Here is a 23,056-nt window from a genome sequence, read left to right on the forward strand (position 1 = left end):
ATCTAATCAGCATTGACTCCAGTGACAAAGGCAGCTTAAGGTGGATCAAAGTGCTATGCAGGCCATATATTGGAGCAGCAGCTTTGTGAAGAGTAGTCTTTGCTGTTTCCAAATGCAGCAAGTCAGCAGAATTAACAGAAAGGAACTGAGTTTCAGCTCCCTAGGCCAAGCAGAGAGTAATTTGAGAATTTTATGTGCCTCTAAACTTGAGATTATTCTGAAGGACTTTTTTGAGCTACATAATACCAGCATATTTTGTTGAATATAGGCCAATAATTAACAATGTAAAGTGTTTAATTCATTGTGAACACAAAAATAATATTTTATTACAATGTTAAAATGAATTAATTTGAGTGAGGGAAACCTTGATAAAATCTTAAAACTATAGACAAAGCCCATCAATATTGTAAACATAGATGAGACAAAGTCATTCCAGGATCAATGGTTGACAATTCTGTTTGGATTTGAGGAAACCAGTGACAGAGTTAGAAATGTAGGTCTCTTTAAGGCTTGAACAGTTCCAAAGTTGATTGAGAGATATGTTTAAGAGCTGAGTTGGTCCTGCTCCTTGATGTTCTGCATTGCCCTTAATGGACTATGCATGTAATCAATTGGTAAATACAAGTGATTTAATGATGGTGATTAATAGGTAAAAAAATACCATGGGTGATAGGAAAGGAACCACAATTGTATAAGAGCACTTCTGGATGTAAAAAAAAGCCTCATGGTAGGAAAAAAAACACTCAGATGGTGTGTAAAAGCATCTCTAGATAGAAAAAAATTCAACTGAGTTGGGTTTAGTTTGTGGTACAATAATAGTGTTCGACTCCTCAGCTATAAGGTCTGAGTTCAAGACTCACCTTTGAATTGGTTGATTTAATAAAGGCTGTGTTCTTGCCCATGTTGGGCATTACTGGTTATATTATTATTTGTTTAATTAGCTATTTGATGATTTGGTGGACAGTCTTTTAATTTAAGAAAATGAGCTGGGTTTACTGCTCCTGGTAAGCAATGCTTGCAATTTGTTAAAATATTCAAGTGGGTGATTTGGTGGCGTGGCTTCCGAAATTTTGATTTTTACAAAGAGCTGAGTTCTGAGGGGCTCATAAATATAAAAACCAAGTCCATGCCCTTATGAAGTGTTGTCGTTATTTATTTAATTAGTATTTCAGTGATTTGCTGGTGGGGTTTCTCAAAAAAGAGAGCTGTTTTGACTACCCTTAATGGGGAGTCTGTGTTAATTGTTATTTGTTAGTTAATTAGGTGATTTGGTGGTGGGTTTGCAAAATGAAAGAGATGGTTTCTTCCCCAGGAGGACTTTTGTGGCCTTTGACAGGGAAGGGGGTCAAGAAGATAAAATTAAAAACTGTCACTTTTGATAAACTATAGATGTACGGTAAAACCTCTTGCTGCTTAATTCAATATGTGGAGATCAGTGTATGAAACAAACAGTCCTATAGATTGAAACTTCTGGCAAAGAATAAGTTAATTAAAGATTAATCTATTTGCTATCTGGGATGACATGCATATATATTTTTAATATCACATACAAATGATTTATTCCAAAGAGATTATCTTGTCAGCGCTGTTTAATAATAATTCTGAAAATCACATCCAAGGTAATCCTACCTGCAAAATAGAAACAGTCTGCGAAAAGTGATGCTGCTCCATGGTGGAGGTGGAATATAAGGCAGCCAGTGGGTGGTCAAACTTGTGCAGGTAGCTGTTTGTGTAACCTCTGTGATCTAGGTCATGGCACAAGCAAGCCACAAGAAGACCTTCCCGCTTTTCGTAAAAAAATGAAACAAAAAAATTGGTTACAATTCCACCCTTAATAATAATATCCCTATCGATGTGTTCTGAAAATCTACTTTTGGAACAGAGCAATTTAAAAGCAGCTAACAGTATTTTGAAAATAAATTGAATAGCAATCATTAATCATAAAACAAGTTTCATATTAGCCATCACAATCATGATGGAGCTGTTTGACAACTGGTTGGTTTTTGCACGTGCATAAATATTTTTCAAGACATGTATTGGTATTTTAAATATGTTTTCTTGAGCAGTTGGTGAACTGAATGAGTTCAACAGAGCTACGCAACTTTAACATAGCACACTGGTACACTCAGCACATCTGTTACTGTCAGATTGAGCAAGCTCTTCACACTTCAAAACAAAAAAACCCAAAATGTTTTGGAAGCACACAGCACAAATTACAATATATGAAAAGGAAACTGCATTAATGCATCTATTAACAAGTGCAACTAGAAAATTCTAACTAAAGTCAACACATTTTTTTCAGATATTGAAGCACCTGCTATGTAATTTCAGTATCTGTGTCTTCTGATTTTCAATATTTGTAGTGCTCTTTCCACATTCTGAATTTACCTTCAGCATTTGCCATTAAGAAAACTCAGGTTGAAATTCAAAATTACATCAAGTTAAATTATGATTCTTCATACCATCTGCAATGAAAACCATCATCCAAATTCTATATAATTTGCTTTTCTTTTTCTATTTTCCATGTACACAGTCAGTTTCAATCAGAATCACTTTCATTTAATGTGCCATTTCAAAGCTATATAGCCTGGAAGTGCTGATTTGTAAGACCACAGTGAACTTTAGAAAAAAGTTTATGGTGCAGTAGTATGTTTACCCCATGTTCTGCTACTAGAAAGATTCAGCTTGTCTGAATTTTTCTACTCACTGCGAGTGTGAAATATAGAATTGTGCTAACAAATGACAAAGCCATCCCAGCAACACCTGTACCTTTTAACAACAGTTGTATTATTCTCTTTAGTTAAAACAGAGTACTTTTCTCAAAATGGCAAAAAAACATTTTCAATCAATATATGTAGACACGTTATGGCACATTTCCAAGGCAGGTGGGACAGGAAATGTGAGGTTGTGCATTTTAATAGGAAGAATAGAAACATTGAACAGGAGTTAAAAGGAAAAAGCTACAGAGTAGAGAGATCTGGGAGTTCTTGGCCATGAATCACAAAAACTAGAAATTAGTTCAGCAGATAAGGCAAATTAAATATTGATCTTTATTTCAAAGAGGATGAAGCATGCAAATGGGACATCTTAAGACAATAGTCAGATCATGATTGAATACTTTCTGCCAAAGTGGTCAAGCCTATATTTTCCCACATTATACTCCATCTACCAAATTTTTATCCATCTGCTGAACCAAGCTATATCCATTTGCAGGCTCTTTGCTTTCCTACCTGCCTTGTGTCATTTGCAAATTTAGCTACCATAAATGTGGCTCCTTCACCAAGTCATTAATATAAATGCGAAGTTACAGTTTGACACCCAAAAATGATTCGTTGCTTCTGGTAAACTAACTAATCCATTTTCAAAATCATGGGCTCTCACTCTATTCAGTAGCCTTTGATGTTTCACCTTATCAGATGCCTGTTGGAAACCTAAATACATTACATCTACTAGTTCCCCTTATTTACCCTGCTTTTTATTTTCACTAAGAACTCCAGTAAATTAGTCAAACACAATTTCTTTGTCACAAAGGGCCTGTACTGTGCTGTAATGTTCTGTGTTCTATCTGATTGTATTAAGGTTTTCTAAATGCCTTGTTTGCCTATTCAATAATGGACTCCAGCATTTTCCTAATTAGATTAGATTACTTACAGTGTGGAAACAGGCCCTTCGGCCCAACAAGTCCACACCGACCCGCCGAAGCGTATACCACCCAGACCCATACCCCTACATTTACCCCTTCACCTAACACTACAGGCAATTTAGCAAGGCCAATTCACCTAACCTGCACATGTTTGGACTGTGGGAAGAAACCGGAGCACCCGGAGGAAACCCGCGCAGACACGGGGAGAATGTGCAAACTCCACACAGACAGTCGCCTGAGGCGGGAATTGAACCCGGGTCTCTGGCGTTCAACTACTGTGCCACCATGCCGCCTAATTATTGAGCTTAGGCTAAATCGCTTACAGTTTCTAGATTTCTGTCTCTGCCTATTTTTGAATAGGGATGCTAAATTGTGACTTTCAAATCAATTGGGACAATTTCAAAATCCAGGGAATTTGGAAGATCATAACCAATGCATCTACTATCCTATAGCCATGTAAGACTGCACATTGCAGGCCAACATGTTCTTTGAAGGGTCGGTGTGGTCTTGATGGGCCAAATGGCCTGTTTCCATACTGTAGGAATGCTATGATTTTATGAAACGAGACAGAATAAGAATGAATCATAGAACAATTTTGGAAGAAGACGACTTCCATCCTTGTGCACCAAAACAGATTTCTTAACAGTCATACGTGGGGGGAGGGGGTTAGGTGGGTGAGGTATACTGCAGGAAAGACATTCTATCACTCAAATTATCAGGTGAGATCCTGCTTAATCAGCTCTTTATCTGCAGAACTTATTCAACTGTCCAGGATTCATTTCAGTTTAAACTATAGAAATCAAACTCAATGCCACTCAATCCCAGCTGATGGTAATACTGGATAAGTTGGATTCTGGAATGAAATCTTGCTTTGATTGACCGTAAGTTTTATTTTCGTGATTGGTTATTGTGGTATTTGGTTACTGAGGCTATTCACACAAGGCTGCCAGTGTTCTTCTAATACAATATAAGATGACTGTACAAAGTAATTTTAAAAATCTATTTATATCAAAATATCTTAACACACACTGTAACATTATAGACTCAATCTTTTTGCCAGGAATATCCTTTACAGGTAAGTAATTACAATGATACATCCAACACTTTAATTTCTTACTTAACTGACCTTTTCCAATTTTCCTTCTTGGACTGTTGAAACATTTTTAAGATACTTCTGCACAGACTCTCACAGCTCAAAGACTTCACAAATTAAAACATTTCGGCCAGAGTGAAATCATTCTCCTGAATGGAATTTTGATTCACCTGATGAAACTATTCTTCCAGCATGAAACTGATACCTAATTCTTCTGCACTCAACTCAAACTAAACCACCAGTGGCTGCTGATCATTCTTTTCTGCATGCCATAAACTCAGCAGTGATATGACATCATCCATTAGCACTGCAGATATCTGGCTAGGCACTTATCAAATCACAAGCTTTCTGCCAATAGTATATCTTTTCTTCCCTTGTACAGTACCTTCCCACTTACATCTGCAGTTCCTCCGATGCTTTATGTCAGTTTCAGAATTTCCAGTTTGCAGGCTCCAGCCACCTCCTCTTTACCGTGGACATGCAATCCCTTTTTAGGTCCATTCCCCCATCAGGATGATCTCAGGGCTCTCTGCTTTTTCCTGAAACAAAGGCCTGAACCGTCCCCATCAACCACCAGCCTCCTCCAACATTCCTTGCTCCAGTCCAATGCTGGCCTCCACCCCCAGTTCTTTCTCTGGTATATTGATGATATCATTGTGCTGCTTCTCTCTCTCATCCAGGATTGGAAAAGTTTATCAATTTTGCCTCCAATTTCCACCTGTTCTCAACTTCACTGACTTCTTCATTCCCTTCCTTGACATCTCTTTCCACTTCTGGGGATAAGCTGGCCTCCAATATCCACTGCAAACCCACCATCTCTCAGTCCTCTTGACTAGACATCCTCACACCCATTTCGTAAAGATTCTCTTCCATTTTCCCAATTCTTTGGTCTCTGTTGCATCTGTTCCAATGATGCCAAATTCAACCAGGGAGCCTCCAAAATGTCCACCATCTTCTTCAAATGAGGTTTTCCAGCTTTTAACTGACAGGGCCCTTAGCGGGGTCTGATTCATCTCTTGCTTTTCAGCCTTTACCCCTTCTCTAACCTTCCACAAGAGCGATAGAGTCCCTCTTGTCTTCATTTACCATTTCACCAATATCTACATCCAGAGGATCTATAACCACCACCTCCAGCAAGATGCCAAACACACATTCTCCTCCCCTCCTTTGTCAGTCTTCCACAAGGATCATTCTGTCAGGATACCCTGATCCACTTTTCCTTCACTCACAATATCCCCCCACTCCCATATAGCCCCACGGCACCTTCCCCTGTAACTGCAGAAGGTGTAACACCTGTCCGTTTACTTCCTCCCTCCTCAGTATCCAAGGGCCCAAATACACTTTCCAGGTGAAGCAGCCCTTAACCTGCATTTGACTCAATCTAGTCCACTGCATTCACTGCTCACAATGCGGCTTCCTCTACACTGGGGAAACAAAGCATTGACTGAGTGACCACTTTGTAGAACACCTACATTCTATCTGCAAAAAAAGACCCTGAGCTTCCAGTTGCCTGCCACTTCAATACAACACCCTGTTTCCTGGGCAATATCTCTGTCTCAGGCTTGCTGCAGTGCTCCAGCGAAGCTTAGCACAAGCTGGAAGGACAACATCTCATTTTCTGCTTGGGAACCTGACTGTCTTGTAGACTCAATATTGAGTTCAACAACTTTAAGCCTTGACCTTCTCCCATGTCCTTACCCCACCCCCACACTCCAGAGGCCTTGCGATTACATTGTCTGCTATTACACACAACGCACTGTTAGCCACTGACAGTCCTCTATTAATGGATTTTCATTCTCCTATGCTGACTGTTACCTACTCCTTTGTCTGTCCAACTGTCCATCTCTCTCTTTGGGCTCGATCCCCACCTATCGTTCACTCCTCAACCCTTCCATATCTTCCACATAAAAACCAACACTTTCAAAGCTACCATCAGTTCAGAGGAAGGGTCACTGGACCTAAAACATTAACTCTGATTTCTCTCTGCCGATGCTGCCAGACTTGCTGTGCTTTTTTCAGCAATTTCTGTTTTGGGTATTTAGCTGTTCTGAGGTATTTAGCTCACTTTTCCAAATGTCTTTCTGACATCTTAAAAATAGTGACCTTCACAGATCTGAAGCTAAAACCCATCTGCCTTTTGTTTTAAAAGTCTAAATTCCCAAATGATAATTATGTATTATATACCTTTATCACATCACTTCACAACAAAAAAATTGAAAATGCATCTGAAGAAATGTTGAATTAAAATTTTTATTTTAACCCCTCTGCAAAATGAATTGTATCACTAACCAGCGTCAGCAACTGCATTGCTCCAGTGTGTCTCAATAGAATAAGACGCTTGTCATTTGGAAAGAAAATATTCAGAATCTCCAGTTGTCTGATAGTTTTAACCAATAATTGGAGAAGCATTTTCTTGACTGGCCTGAATTATCTCTGCTTTCCTCGTGGGCTCTAAGGTAACACCCTCCACTTCTGCTGCAATTTTAATATCCATTTACTTTCCTCTTGCATCCTTTCCCGGTGATTTCTTAATTATTCCCACTACTACTACAATCAGTTTTCCACTTAACTTCCAACAACTGGTTGTAGTATTTCCTGTCTTTTTAGGATCAAAATGTATCATTATTTAATGTCACTTTAGGTCCTGGTCTTTCTCCATTTTAAACTTTATTCATGGAATATGGGCATCGCTTGCTAGGCTAGAATTTAGTGGTGAGCAGTCTTCTTGAATTGCTGGCATTCTTAAATCAGGACACATACAACATTGTTTGGCAGGAAGTTCCAAGATTTTTACCCAACAACAGTGAAGGAATAAGGATACAGTTCCGTGTAAGGATTGTGTGCGGCTTGGAGAGGAGATTGAAGATGGTGCTGACCTTGACCTTCCAGGCAGAACAGTTCTCAGGTTTGAAAGAGATTGAATGTGTGACTGAAATGCACCTTATAGATGGTACACTGCTGCCACTGTGAATCAGTGGTGAAGGGAATGAATGCTGGAAGTGTTGGATGGGATGCAGGTCAAGCAGATAGCTTTGTCATGGATGGTGTCAAGCCTCTTAAGCTGCACTTATTTAGACCATTGGAGAATATTCCATCATATTCATGCCTTGTGCCTTGTTGACTATGGACAGGGAGACATGTGAAAGACAAGCAGTCCGTTACTCATTTCAGAATTCTGAGCTTCCAACCTGTTCTTGTAGCCACTGTATGAGTGGCTGGTCGAGTGAAGGTCCAATGATGGTAATGCCATTGAGTGGCAGGAGAAAATTATCAGAATTTCTTACTGGAGACTGAAATTGCCAGTCATTTTTGTGACACAAGTGTTAGTAACCTCTTAGAAATCCAGATATGGATGTTGTCCAGGTCTTACTGCATTTGGATATGGATTGCTTCAGTGTCTGAGGAATTGTAAAAGGTACTGATCATTGTGTAATCATCACTGAATATCCCCACTTCTGACCTTACGATGGAGGGAAGGTTATGGATGAAGATGGTTGGGCCAAAGGCACTACCTTGTGAAACTCCTGCAGAGATGCCTTGGAGCTGAGATGACTGGCCACCAAGAATCACAAGCATCTGCCTATGTACCAGGTATGAGTCTAACCGACAGAGAGCTTTTCCTCCAATTCCCAATAATTGCAGGTTTGCTAGGGCTCCTTGATGCCACACTTGATCAAGTACTGCCTTGATCACCTCTGGAGTTCAGTTCTTCAATTCATATTTAGACCAATGTCAGAACCAAATGGTCCTGGCAGAGTAGAAACTGAGTGCCAGTGAACAGATTATTCCTAAGCAAGTACTTCTTGATAGCATTGTCCACAAGCCTATTCATTACTTTGCTGATGTTTAAGAGTAGACTGTTAGGGTAGTAGTAATTGAAGTCCATATATTTGTTTCCTGAAACTAATACTTTTTCATCTCCAGATTTTGCTTTGATTTCACTTGCACATTCCCATATGACCTTTTCCCACATGTACATTTTTGTGTGAGATATCAGTTAAGTGCCAGAACTTCTACTTCTGGGAACATTGATATTTAACATTCATGCAAATAAGGATATAAAGTCATTAATGGTAGGAGCAGACAAAGGCCACATGTCCCATCAAGTCTGCACTGCCATTCAATGAGATCATAGCTGATCTGATAATCCTCACCTCCACTTTGCTGCCTTGATTTCATGACAAATTAAAGATCTGTCCAGCTCATCCTTACATGTACTTCATGACCCAGCCCCCTGTAGTAAAGAATTGCTTAGATCAACTACAGACTGAGATAGGAAATTCCTCTGCACCTCTGTCTGAAATGGCCAACTCCTTACTCTGAAATTATGCCCTCTGATCAGAGGCTCTTCCACAAGGGGAAATAACCTCTCCACATCTACATCGTCAAGTCCCTTAAGTATCTTCTATAGTTCAATAAGGTCTCCTCTTGTTCTTCTGAACTCCAAACAGACACATGCCCAACCTGCTCGATCTCTCCTCATAAGATGGTCTCTGCACATCCAAGATCAGCCCAGTGAATCATAGAGTCATAGAGGTCTCCAACACAAAAAATGGCACTTTGGCCATTGAGTTTGCACCAGTCAAAAACTACCTAACCATTTGGAAGCACTAGCTTTCAGAGCGCTGCTCTTTCATCAGGTAGCTGTGAAACAGGACCATAAGACACAGAATTTATAGCAAAAGATTACAGTGTCATGCAACTAAAATGATATATTGAACAAACCTAGATCAAATTAAGTCTTTTATCTTCTAGAATGGGTTGGTTTCAGTTCATTGATATGTAAATCCCAGAACTTCTTTTAAGTCACATTCTTGAGATAACTTAAGGTTTTATTTAAAAAAAGGTGACATTGGTTCCATTTCCAAAGTAAAAATTTATAAAATATTACACGGATTGACTGCCTGCAGATTGTATGCTTTTTGAGCAAAATAGAATGTATCTGCAAATACAATTCTGCAAATGCAAATTCACCCCATAGACTTATGTGTGTGTGCATGTATATGAAAGAGAGAGACTGTATGTGAGTGTGTCCATATGAGTGTGAGTGCATGTGTGCAAGTGTGATAGAGTACAAGCCTGTGAGAGGGTGCATGTGTATGAGAGAGAGCACTCTCTCATACACACACACCCTCACGTTGAGCATCACAAGTGGACATCTAAGTACTTCTTAAATGTCATAAGGGCTCTTGCCTCTGCCACCCTTACAGGCAGTGAGTTTGGAGACTTCATAAACTAAAAAATCCTTCCTCATGGTCAAACAGTTCTTTTAACTCAAATGTGATTTGACTGTTAGGGTGAGACTGTTCTTCCATTAGCATGAAACTGAAACCTGTCTAAACTGAACACAAACTGAATTACCAGAGGCCTCTGAACATTTGTTTTTCTACTTGTCACAAACTGTGCAGTATAAACACTACATTAATTAACAGCAATGATATGTGGCCAGGCACTTACAATTTGTTTTGGAAATTATGTATTTTGGTTACTTCTGGTCTGTAGGCTTCTGCCACTATCATGTATACCCAAAAGCTGCTCAACTTTAAAAATCCAAATACCCAAATGGTAATACCATATACCTTACATCTTAACCCTACAGCACAGCCAATGCAACACAAGCATGTTAAAAGGAAAACAAAGTGGAAATCTCTTCTCAGTTACTGATTATGACAGCTAAAACTACAAATGCAAAAGGAATAATACATGTGGAATGTGCGGCATGATACAAACACTGTATAAATACACAGCAATTCATTAAAGGCCTGCTTCATATGGGAACTGAGACTGTCAAGTCTCACTGGGATCCTGCTGGATCTCAAACACCATTATTCCTGGAGGTATCACAAAGTTAAAAATCTTAAAGTACGTGAAGTATTCAATTTACGTATTGGATAGATCCATGCCATTAGCAAAGAAGGACCAAGTTTCTCTATTCAACAGAAAACACTATTTATTAGAAATAAATAAATCTAGCTGCACGTAAACAACTATGAACTGGTAACATATAGCTGTACTAGTTAAAAATTAACCTCCTTCTAAAACTGTCTACACCACACTTACAGACAGACAAGAAAACGTTGACATTATGAGTGGAGGGAAAAATGACTGGGAAAGCAGTTCAATGGCATCAGTCCACAGGGTTAGCTGAGGTGATCCTTTTGCTTGCTTGGACTTTCTATTCTTCAAGCTTTCTGCTAGTTCTTTTCACTATTTTTGCAGAAGACATAGGCAATTGGTACGTGAACTGCAAAGTTTCTTAATTATTAGTTAAAGGCCATAGCTTACAACAACTGGTGAGGGAAAATACACTGTCTCTCTTTAGCCTTTAGGCACTTTACTGAAGATTTACATTTACCCCTTCTCGAGTCTGCCACTGTCATGTACACCCAAAAGCTGCTCAGCCAGTCAGGAGCCAGATAGTTGTTGTTAGACTTATCATCTTTGTCATACAATTGGTCACAACTGCACAAACCAATCAGCAGAATCCTATTTCCCTGTTGCCAGTCCATTTCCAACCAATTTCCTTAGACTGCGTGAACAAAGCAACAGCGTAAACATAACTTACAATGAGTTGCAGTTATTTTTTTTTAAAAAGTGGAGCAACTCTTTCAACAAATCTTTGTGGTTAAAGTCCTTTTTTTCAATTCAATCTACAATCAAGAACACAGAAAAATAAAAAGGTATGGTTTTGACAACTCAGAAGTGACAGTAGCAGATCAGGAGGTAAACATCAAACTAATGGGCATGAAACACCAAGTTGGGAGTTGATGTCCTGTGTTTTGTAGACCGAAGAGAGAGATTGAGTAGTTGAGTAGTAATGAAGGACTGGTTTTAAGTGTAACAGCACCGTGAAGTTACTATAAATTGGCAGAACATTTTTGTAGGTCCTGTATGTTTGCAACTTGAGTTTGGGTAAAAGGAAAGAAGTCGCCAGTTTGCAAAAGTACTGTGGTGGTAGTCCTGCTTATTTGTAGCATCCAAGACATGGTTGTGAGAATTAGTAATATTTGAATTGTTCATCTTGAGGGATTAGTCCTAATAGTCCAGATTTTCTGATCTCTGGATGGTTAGAGACTGAAACTTAACCTGAAAGATGCATGTCCTCACTACATTGCTACTTTCAAAAAAGCAATTGACATCTGGAACCCTCCAAAAAAGTCTCCAACTCTGATTGAGTCAGAAGCTTCACAGAATGCTGACTCATATGAACATGTGAAATATCAGCAATAGATGACCATACGTCTGTGCAGTCCCTCAATAAGATCATGGCTGATCCATTGCAGTTTCCAACTCTCATCATAATAAACTTAATCCCATGCCTAACAAGAACATGTCCACCTCTGACTTAGAAATATTCAATAACTCCCATTTACCACCTTCTGAGGCACAGCATTAGGAAGACATACAACTATAACTTACATACATTAATAGTTAGCCAGGAAATGGCAAATGCAATTAGGAACTACTAAGTATAAACTGACCTTCCAATTATGCACAGTGCTCCACCTATGGAATCACCAATATCAGGACTTGTAGCAGAAGCAGCTATGCAGAAGTGTGAACAAACAGCCCTTCCCATGATCCAGCTCAAGTTTTGGGTCTGCTACATGGATGACACCTTTCTCATCATGAAGCGTGACAAACTAGAAGAAACCCACAAACACAAACAACATCCTGACCAGTATAAAGTTCACCAAAGAGGAGGAGAATAATAACCAACTGCCCTGGTTGGATGTCATGGTAAAGTGGGAAGCCAATGGAGAGCTGCAGATCAGCAATTTTCAGGAAAGCCACACAGACCAGATACTCAACTACAGAAGCAACTTCCCAACACCCACAAAAGCAGCTGCATCAGGACACTGTTCAAACCAGCCACAACACACTGCAGCACCCCAGAACTACGAGAAGCAAAGGAAAAAGACATATGCAATGTATTCAGGAACAACAGATACCGGATAAGTGCAGTCCGCTGATTCCTGAACAAAGGACCAAAACAGGAAAACCCAACACGCCAAGAGACTCTAGTCACCCTACCATGCAACGAAGACATTTCAGAGATGACCACCAGACTTCTCCGTCCCTAGGCATCATGGTAGCCCACAAACCTACTACCACACTAAAACAACTACGGATGAATTTAAAGGACTCTGTACCCATAGCCAGCAGAACAAACATCATATACAAAATACCCTGCAAAGACTGCAAAAACATTACATTGGATAAACTGGCAAGAGACTAGCCACCAGGATACATGACCAACTATCGTTGGTATCCATAAACACAGACTAAGAGGGATACCAGTTCGACTGGGACAATACATCCATCCTGGGTCAGACCAAACAAAGACAAGTGCAATAATTTCCAGAGGCCTCATATTCAAACTGGAACTCCATTAATAAACATATAGATTTGGATCCCATTTACCAACCCCTCAGAAACAGAACCAGAAATGATATCACCCACCACAACAAACCGAAACCGATAAATAGCAAGTGGGACAGAACACGAGAGGCCCACTGATTATGTTACCGAGCATGATGAAACATCTGAGAACAAACACACCAGTTCAGTCAGCAAACCAACAACCTGATCCACTAACTGTGCTACAAATCATCTTCAAGATCACCTTTTTTTTACTACCCTGTCTATCCGTGACTCCACTTTCAAGGACATATGAACCTGCATCCCGATGTCTCTTTGTTTGACATCGCACCCCAGGACCCTACCATTAACTGTATAAGTTCTGCCCTAATTTGCCTTACCAAAATGCAATACCTCACATTTATCTAAATTACATTCCAACGGCCACTCCTCAGCCCATCAGATCAAGGTGCTGTTGTACACGGAGATAACCTTCTTCATTGTCCACTACACAACCAATTTTGGTGTCATCTGCAAACTTACTAACCAAACCTTCTATACTCACATTCAAACCAATGACAACAGATTTAATGTGTTGTGGTCCTTCTTATTGTCATGGGCAGGAGTAAAAGTATGTCCAGCCATTTTTCAGGGCTGGAGCAGCTCACCACACTTATCAAGTGGCACCGGGGGCTGGCAATAAATGCAGATCCAGTCAGTGGCCCCAGTGCCACGAGTAAATTTTTAAAAAAATCAATGATTGCTTATGAAACAAAAAAAAACTGAGGTTGTTGAAAACCAGAAACAAAATCAGAAACTGCAGGAAAAAACTCAGCAGATCAAGAAGCAAATGTGGATAGAAAGCAGAGTTCACAGTTTGGGTTCAGTGACCCTTCTTCAAAAGATCCAAATAGTTCTGAAGAGTCACTAAAACTGAAGCATTAATTTTGCTTTCTCTCCAGAGATGCTGTTAGACTTGTTGAGTTTTTCCAGCATTTTCTGATTTTTATTAGCAATAGTTGCTTTATTGGAGAGTTTGTTCTATATTTCCACCCTTCTGAAGGGGAGAAAGGAAAGATTGTTTCTTCACCTTCCATCTTCAGTAAGGATCGTTAACTTTAAAATTGTGACCTCTGTTCATTAAGTCATTCATGTTTTTCATCATTTCAAAGTGCCAGAAAGACATTTATAGAACAGCCTGGGCCAAACTAAATTTGTGTTGGTGGAATCTTATTTAAGATGTTCCTCCATTATCACATTTCATTCTACATTATGTCAAACAGAATATTCTGGTGAACTCTGACACTATAAAATTCAAAGACAAAAATAGACCATTCATTAATATTTATCCCTCATAATTTGTTCTACATACATACAAGACTTACACAGCTCAATTGCATGTGAGGTGCTTTGCTGTTTATTCTCTCATTACTATTAATTTTGCAATGGCTTGTGATCAAGTATCTTCTAGTTGTCGGCAGGTTTGCATATGTTGTGGTTCTGTTCGCCGAGCTGGGAATTTGTGTTACAGACGTTTCGTCCCCTGTCTAGGTGACATCCTCAGTGCTTGGGAGCCTCCTGTGAAGCGCTTCTGTGATTTTTCCTCCGGCATTTGTAGTGGTTTGAATCTGCCGCTTCCGGTTGTCAGTTCCAGCTGTCCGTTGCAGTGGTCGGTATATTGGGTCCAGGTCGATGTGCTTAATCAATAAGCACATTGACCTGGACCCAATATACCGACCACTGCAACGGACAGCTGGAACTGACAACCGGAAGCGGCAGATTCAAACCACTACAAATGCCGGAGGAAAAATCACAGAAGCGCTTCACAGGAGGCTCCCAAGCACTGAGGATGTCACCTAGACAGGGGACGAAACGTCTGCAACACAAATTCCCAGCTCGGCGAACAGAACCACAACAACGAGCACCCGAGCTACAAATCTTCTCCCAAGGTTTGCATATGTTATGGACTGAGCTGAAGGTAATACTGAACAAGTCAGATTCCAATGTGAGACCTTATTTTTGTTTTCATTCACCATGATGGTCAGTCACTGAACATATTCATAAGGTGTTGTCAATGTATTCTTATCAAAGGAACATGAATCTTTGTTACGCAAAAGAAAAACAGAAAATATGGTGTGCTGTACATGAACTAGCTGAAAGGCTATAATTACAAATGTCAAAAATAAAGTTTCAATCCTTTTACTCACAATTACAATCTTATAGAAACACAAATCACAGTTAAGGGTAAACCTGACTCCACTTTACAATTCCTGATTCAGTTGGCTTGGCTATATTGGCTCCTCCTTTTTACTAACTTTCAATTACATTTAGGAAAAACACTTGGGTTTTCTGTACACTCAGCTTCCAGTAGTTTTCTGGCCAGTCTTCTTACTAGCTTAGCATGTCAACCTCCAATGTCTAGTATCTGCAGGCACACTGCATTTCATAGCTACATTTCCTCATACATTTCACATTTTTCTGCCAACTTTGGCTGTTTTTGAAAGTTACTAAACTAATAGCACCTTTTTATCACTCTGACTGAAACTGCACTTATTACATGACACTCTGGATGATTCTATCCCCTGTCATACAAGACTCCTGACCCAAGGCAGCAGATTTCTTTCTTTTCTCTCCTTTTTTCTCATGCACCAAACTGTTAACATTAAGCTCTATTCTAATGTAAGCCCTCAATATAATTGGATGGGTCAACAATCTTGAGCCACCTCATCACCACTGACAGAATAATTTTAAACTGAAACTGAACTATGTTTTCCTCTCTCAACACACAATAAATACAAATCAAACTTAGTTATACATGGTTCTTCCACTTTCAAACCCACATTTAAAAAATAATAATGTACCATGAATTGTCTTTGCACATACAATTGGGATATTAATAAAATGCTTCATATTACAATAATCTTCAGCAAGGTGCATTTTGGATCATTATATAATAAAAGAGTAATGGATTCATAATTCACATAGGTGTTTCTTAATCATCCAAATATTCCACTTTAAAGAGTTGTTTTTAAACTCGGTGTTATTTGGTTGGGTCTGTAATTTGCCTTTAAGATTAATACATGTGAATAAATGGCCATGAGAGGTGCATACCCAGGGCAATGGCACAAACATTTCATTCACCTACCTCTAGTTGTGAGAATGTCCCTTGAACCTTTTGTAGGATATTATACATGCAATGTGCCACATTGACTGCATGCTTCCAGTTGTGGTAGGGCACACGGCGGTAGTTTTTCTTTACTGACATAGTGAAGCGACACAGTTTTTCCAGATCAAAGCTAGACAGATAAGAAAGCAGAAGCAGAAAGACAGCAACTAAATAAAGATTAGAAATGTCAGTGATCCAAGATACCAAAGAGTTAACATTATCTTTTTGTAATTTGTCAGGATTCTATAGCATATGTTGCTTTTAATGGGTTGGATGAAATACCTATTCATTAATTTTCTATGAAACCTAAGACAACTTTCACAGGGGAAATTATGAAAGCTCACCAACAATAAATTTCATTGACAACTAAGATGCTACCCACTGTAGTGGCATGCAAGTGGATAACTGGGGCTTAATAATGGAACATAAAGCGCCAAACGCAGCATAACTGCTATACTGGTGAATTAAGCTGAAGACACTTATCCAGAACTTCCATCAAAAATGATACAATTTTAAGACAAAATTATTGTTACAAAAACAGAATGTTGATTTCATCTCCATTGTGACTGGTCAAGATTCTCTGTCCTAATTTAAAAAACTGATCTTTTTTATTATCTGTACCTGTTTTTTCCACAGCTGCTGTGAATCATATAAACAAAAATTGTTGGCCAGAGATCCTCATAGGGAGTGATATCAAAATGGAACCTGAGATAAAATTATATAAAATGGAATATCAGTACAATATATTGGTATTTCCACAGAAGTTGTCAATATTTATAAATATTTGTCAAAAGCGATGTGAATTGGGAGGAGAAGGCTATACAGCCCCTTCAGTCTGTTTCAGCATTCAACAAGATCATGGAGGTTCTGAATGTAACCTCATATCCACATTCCTGCCCAAGCTGATATCAGAGAAAAAAAAGTGCAAGAGTAGGCCATTCAGCCCTTTGAGCCTGCACCACCATCTAACGTGATCATAGGTGGTTGTGCAATTTCAGCATCGCACTCCTACTTTCTCTCCATAGCCCTTGATTCCTTTAGCCACATAGACCATGTCCAACTCCCACTTCAATCCCTTGCTTAAAATGAATGAATCTATCTCTGCTTTAAAAATATTCACAGACTCTGCTTCCACATTTCACACTCCTAACACCGAGATCCCTCTGCCATCTCTCACTATTTAGATAATATGTTTGATTTTTATTCTTCTTGACAAAATACACAACTTCACATTTTCCAATGTGATAATCTGTTTGCCACATATTTGTCCATTCACTTGACCTATCAATATCTTTTTGTGATCACCTTGTGTCTTCTTCGTAACTTACTTTCCTACCTACCTTAGTGCTGTTAAATTATTTAGCAACCACACCCGCTGCCCTTTCATTGATTAAATGATAAATTGTTGAGGACCTAGCATTAATTCATGTGGCACACTACTGATTACATTTTGTTATCCTGAAAAAGATCCATTTACATATACTTTCTGCTTCCTCTAAGCAAGCCAATCTTTTATTCATGTCAATATATGTCAACTCCCAAAACCATGAACTTTTGTTTTCTGCAATAACTTTTAATGTGGCACCTTATCAAAGGCCTCTGGAAAGCTAGTACAGTACAGTACACTCACAGCACACGATTACCTTTACCTTATCTGGGTTCCCTGTCACAGCTTCTTTCATAATAGCTTCTAACAGTTTCATGATGACAGATGTTAAGCTAAGTGGTCTGTCATTTCCTGCTTTCCATCTCTCTTCCTTTTTGAATAAAAGAGTGACATTTTCAATATTCTAATAGGATGGGACCATTCTCAAATCAAAGGATTTTTTTTTTGAGAAATAAAATCCAGCGCATCAACTATCTCACTAGTCACTTCTTTTAAATCTTAGGATACTTGTAAGCTCGCAGATCCTACCAATTTCTCAGTACAACTTCTTTGCTGAATATGATTTTAGTATTGTAATAATAATAATAATAATAATTCATTGTTTTTCCTGATTCTCTATACGACTCATCCCAAATGTCCCAGTCCACTGAGCTATCATCATTTTGTCAAAGATATGGTAGGAAATAACAGCAGTAATTATACTCTGAAAGAAAGTAGGCTTGGGGCTTTAGATGAGCAGAGTGAACTGGATAAAAGAACATCTTAAAAGAAGCAAAATATGCCCTTGTCCATTGAGCCGGCTCCAGTATTCAATACAATCACGGCTGACCTTTTGCTTCAAGTTTTATCATTTCCTTAATTTCCCCATATACAAAATTCTATCAATCTTTGCTTTGAATATATTCAATGTCTGAGAACCTAAAACACTTGGGGTAAGAGAATTCCAGAGATTCAAGACAAAAATGTTTCATCTTAGTTCTAAATGACTGATCCCTTGTTTTGGGACAGTGATTCCTAATTCTAGTTCGTCCAGCAAGGGAGAGAGAGTTCCAGCATCTAGTACTTTAAGAATTTTATATGGTTCAGTGCAATTAATCTTCATTCTTTTAAATAACAAGGAATTTTGGCTCAATCTACACAATTGCTCCTTTCAGGACAATACCCTCATTCTAGAAGTCAGTCTAGTCAACTTTCTCATATTTCTTCGAAGGCTAGTACATCCTTCTCTTGGTAAGCAAACTCAAAAGTGCACACAATACTCCAAACTGTGATCTCACCAACGTTTCAAGCATTTGGTAAGATTTCTTCACTTTAATGCTCTGATCTCTTTTAAACAAAGGCTATCATATCATTTACGTTCCTAATTACCTTCTGTACCTGCATATTAACCTTTTGAGATTCATGTATATGGATACCAGGTTCGCTCTGAATTCCGGCATTTTCCAATTACTCAAAATTTAAAAATAAATCTGTTTTGCCATTTTTCTTTCTATAAGTGATAACTTCATACTTCTTCACATCATATTCTAATTGCTATGTGCTTGCCCATTGAGTTAACCTATTTATATCCCTTTACAGCCTCTTTGTGTCCTCAGTATACTTCCCAACCCAACTCTGTTAGCAAACTTGGATATGTTATAATTGGTCTCTTCACCTCAATTAACCTGAGTGAGGGCATCAAGGGTCTTCTTTTACCATTACAAGGATGACAGCTGCAAGCACCTTCCAGTGATGGTGCTTTTCTGTGTGAATCTGAAGATGCAGATGTTCAAATCACCTTGCTTCATACTGGAGACAGTGACCCAAATTAGTATAAACTTGTGCAGACTGTTCCCAGCTATTTAAATCAATCTGGCATGAATTGATATCTTAATTGCATGAATCCTTGTAAAATAGTTTTTTCTTTAATTTAAAAAAAAAATGAATATCCTTTATTGTTATGTGCATTTTATATAAAATACAGTGAAAAGCGTGTACTTGTTGCATGTACATAAACGCCATTCATAGAATAAAAAATAGAGTCCAACATTTTCCTTCACTGCTACTGCTTCAGCATACCACTGTCAGTGTCCCACTTCTGGCTTTCCAGCCTATTCAATGTTGCCAAGAGTGTCCTGTTTTGGGCTATACCAGTCCATGTTGGACCGCCGTCAGAGACCCACTCCACTTGGAAGCGAGACTCCACTCCAGGCTTCACAAGCTGACCAACCAACTCTGCAGCCCCACTGCCTCTGAAGGCACCACCACTGCTCCGGAGCCAATCGCAGTCACCTCCTGCCAAACAGCTCTCTTTATACAGTAAATTTGGGGGAACAAAAGGGGTAGGAGGAAAAAGAAAAATGCAGACAAGGTGGACAAGCATGGGCACAGGAGGCCGAAAGCTGCCTAGATCCCCACCATCTTGCATGACAGAACTGGGGAAGAGTCACTGCACCCGAAACATTAACTTGGATTCCTCTTCACAGATGTTGCCAAACCAGCTGAGCTATTGAAGCAATTTTGGTTTTGTCTCCATACAGTGCATTGTTTGGGAGACAGAAGCATCTATTCTCATAACATGGACTAAAGCATTGTAGTCAACTTCACTTGATCATTACCATAGATGCTTTGAGTTAGAAAGTAGTCATATGTTGACAAGTGATACCTAGGATCATTCCGCACCATCACATGTGAAATGAATTCCATCTGCATTTCTACTTCTGGTATGTAGTCCAATTTTCAGCACCACGCAGTGGCCCATTTCATACACAGGCAGGCATTACTGTTTCATAATTAAGAGGTAATTCTCAACTTGGGGTTTTTGCCTGAAATTTTCAAAATGTAGCAGCAGCACTACCTAGACAAGCTAATATCTCTGCACTGAGCTTTGTTTCATTTGAGACTGTTGATCAGGTAGCAGAATTTGTTTACATTTAGCCATGTAGTCAAGAGTGAAAACAATGTTTCTTCTCCCAATGACTCTCTTTGAGATTTTCTTGGGGGCTGCTTTTTTTGTATCTCAGGGCTAATGTTTTTTGTTTTCAGGGGCTGATTTCTCATTTTTGCCATCATTCTAGATCCAAATGCTCCCCGAGATGACTCTCTCATAGTTTCAAGGCAACAGGGCCAACTACACAGCAGGGTTCCTCCAGCCCAGCTGCAACAGTTGGGAATGCACCAGAAGCAGCGAGAGGGAAGCAAAGTTATAAACAAACTCAATAAAGGCACGTGGGGAGCATGGGTGAAATTTCACTGTAAACGATCTTATTCTTTTGTAGAAGTATATATGGACTTGTGCACTTAAAATGTCTGCTCCAGCATCTTTATTACCATTGGACCTGGTTAAGCTGCACCCATGTGGAAAATGAGCTGCCTTTCAGGTATCACAAGGATGAAAGATATTGTAATGGCCAAGCATTTCTCATCTCTCACAGGCTACAGACCCCTTGATTGCAGATAGCATCAGATATCGAGGATCTTTGAACTGTGATGTTGACGACTATAGCCAAAGTGTTGTATTTAATGTGGACAACACTAAAGTTAAAAGCAACATGCAAGGTTTATGCTAGGGTCTGGGTGCTAGGAACAAATTTTCCATTCATAAAGTATTCACTTACTTTATGAATAACAGTATGGAATCAGTGATAACACTCATCTTTGGAGGGAAAGGTTCATTCTATCCATTAGCTTCTCAAGAAAGCGTCCCAAGGCTGGGAAGTGTACAATGGACAATTCACATGTCCACTCTCCCTCAGATCGCAGTGGTCTGGCAAGAGAAGCTGCACTAAGCACTGCCTATCTCAGGTTAAATATAGGATGGTCAAGAATTTCAGGGCAATTTAGCAGATGATGCTAACTGTGAAATGTTCAATGCATGGAGACATCTCAGGATTCCACTCAACCACCTGCCTTTCACACCAGGCTTCACTGTACAGCACCTGGTTGACATTTGATAATTGAAGCCTTAAGAGTTACCGAACCTTAGAGCCACCTGACTGCAATGTTTCCCTAATGGCCAGTAGGGCTTGTAATATGTAGAAACTTGAAAAGGGATTGATTGAAGATACCAAGTCTACAATCAGGTGGGTAAGGAGGCATTTTACTCAGCAATAGCCAAAGTTAACAATTGCAAAAATCACCAGCTCCATGTGTATTTTACATTAAGCGAGGACTGCTTGCCACATAACCAATAGAAAGTTACACAATGAAAGGAAGAACAAACTTCCAAGGAAACAAATTTCATTTCAGCTCTCTTGGCTTCTTGTACTCAGCAAAGCACTGATTTCTCACACTACCTTCGATGTCCTTCACAATCTATGTTCTAATCCTTATTCTGATTGTCAGCTCCAGTTGTGAAGGATACAGCATGCCACAATGGTACAGGAAACCTTTTCTGCTCTATTCTACAATGCTCTGCAGGATTCAAACTTAAACTTAAGAGGTCCTGTAGTCTATTCCGCTATGGCCCTGACAGAAGCTTGGGCTGCATTGTATGTTTGTTCCACATTGCAAACGGAAGAAGAAGGAAATGCTTCAGCTTGCAGGCACTCATAAGAGTGGCCAGAGACCAGACACCAACTCAGGCCAGGCAAAAGATCGCATTGGCAATTTATAAGTTCATGCACAGACAGGCACAGCAACAGCAATCAAGCTTATCAGAGACATTTAGTAAACTGGATCGAAGGCTGGAGGAGTTTACTAATGTTACTCCTCCACCGTATTCTGTATATGGTAAGGAACAATTGCACTAGTTCTTGAATGAATTCAGAAATTAATATGTTGGGATGATGTGGAAAATATCAGAATGAGAAAAACTTTTCTGTGATGTGGTTCCTGAACAGCCACAACAAACCCAAATGAGGCAACAATATATTATGCATGGAGGCCTCTAAGAAGGGCAACATAGTAAGTGTGTATGGACCTCTGAGTTATTTCACTTTATTCAGAGGCCTGAAGAACTAGCCATTTCATCAAGCATCAGTGACAGGTTAAGTCTGTCAGAACCACAGCCTCATTACTCACACCTCCCCTCACAATGCCCCAAGATTGACACCACTGATTATAACACCCTACTGATTATAACAGGCCATGTTCTTTCTTAGATGGAAATGTGTTGCTGGAGAAGCGCAGCAGGTCAGGCAGCATCTAGGGAACAGGAGAATCGACGTTTCGGGCATTAGCCCTTCTTCAGGAATGAGGAAAGTTTGTCCAGCAGGCTAAGATAAAAGATAGGGAGGAGGGACTTGGGGGAGGGGCGTCGGAAATGTGATAGGTGGAAAAAGGTCAAGGTGAGGGTGATGGGACAGATTGGGGTGGGGGCGGAGAGGTCGGGAAGAAGATTGCAGGTTAGGGAGGCGGTGCTGAATTTGATGGATTTGACTGAGACAGGCTGGGGGGAGGGGAAATGAGGAAACTGGTGAAATCCGA

General features: G+C 39.5%; 1 protein-coding gene across 7 annotated transcripts in view; it reads right to left on the bottom strand.

Annotated features, from left to right (window-relative positions):
* pde10a (phosphodiesterase 10A) overlaps window positions 1-23,056 on the bottom strand; it is a 488,240-nt gene that overhangs the window by 42,249 nt on the left and 422,935 nt on the right. For 6 of the 7 annotated variants that reach the window (XM_087991438.1, XM_087991435.1, XM_087991436.1 and 3 more), the window contains 3 exons: window positions 16,885-16,968; window positions 16,243-16,393; window positions 1,630-1,785 (listed from right to left, as the gene is read on the bottom strand). In XM_087991438.1, the coding sequence (XP_087847564.1) occupies window positions 1,630-1,785; window positions 16,243-16,393; window positions 16,885-16,968 (391 nt within the window). The remainder of the gene's footprint in view (window positions 1-1,629; window positions 1,786-16,242; window positions 16,394-16,884; window positions 16,969-23,056) is intronic. The other variant, XM_087991437.1, reaches the window with a different exon arrangement.

The sequence above is a fragment of the Chiloscyllium plagiosum genome, unplaced genomic scaffold (assembly GCF_037043375.1).
Source record: "Chiloscyllium plagiosum isolate Xiang-an unplaced genomic scaffold, Cpla_swu_hap1 HiC_scaffold_10, whole genome shotgun sequence".
Taxonomy (NCBI): Eukaryota; Metazoa; Chordata; class Chondrichthyes; order Orectolobiformes; family Hemiscylliidae; genus Chiloscyllium; species Chiloscyllium plagiosum.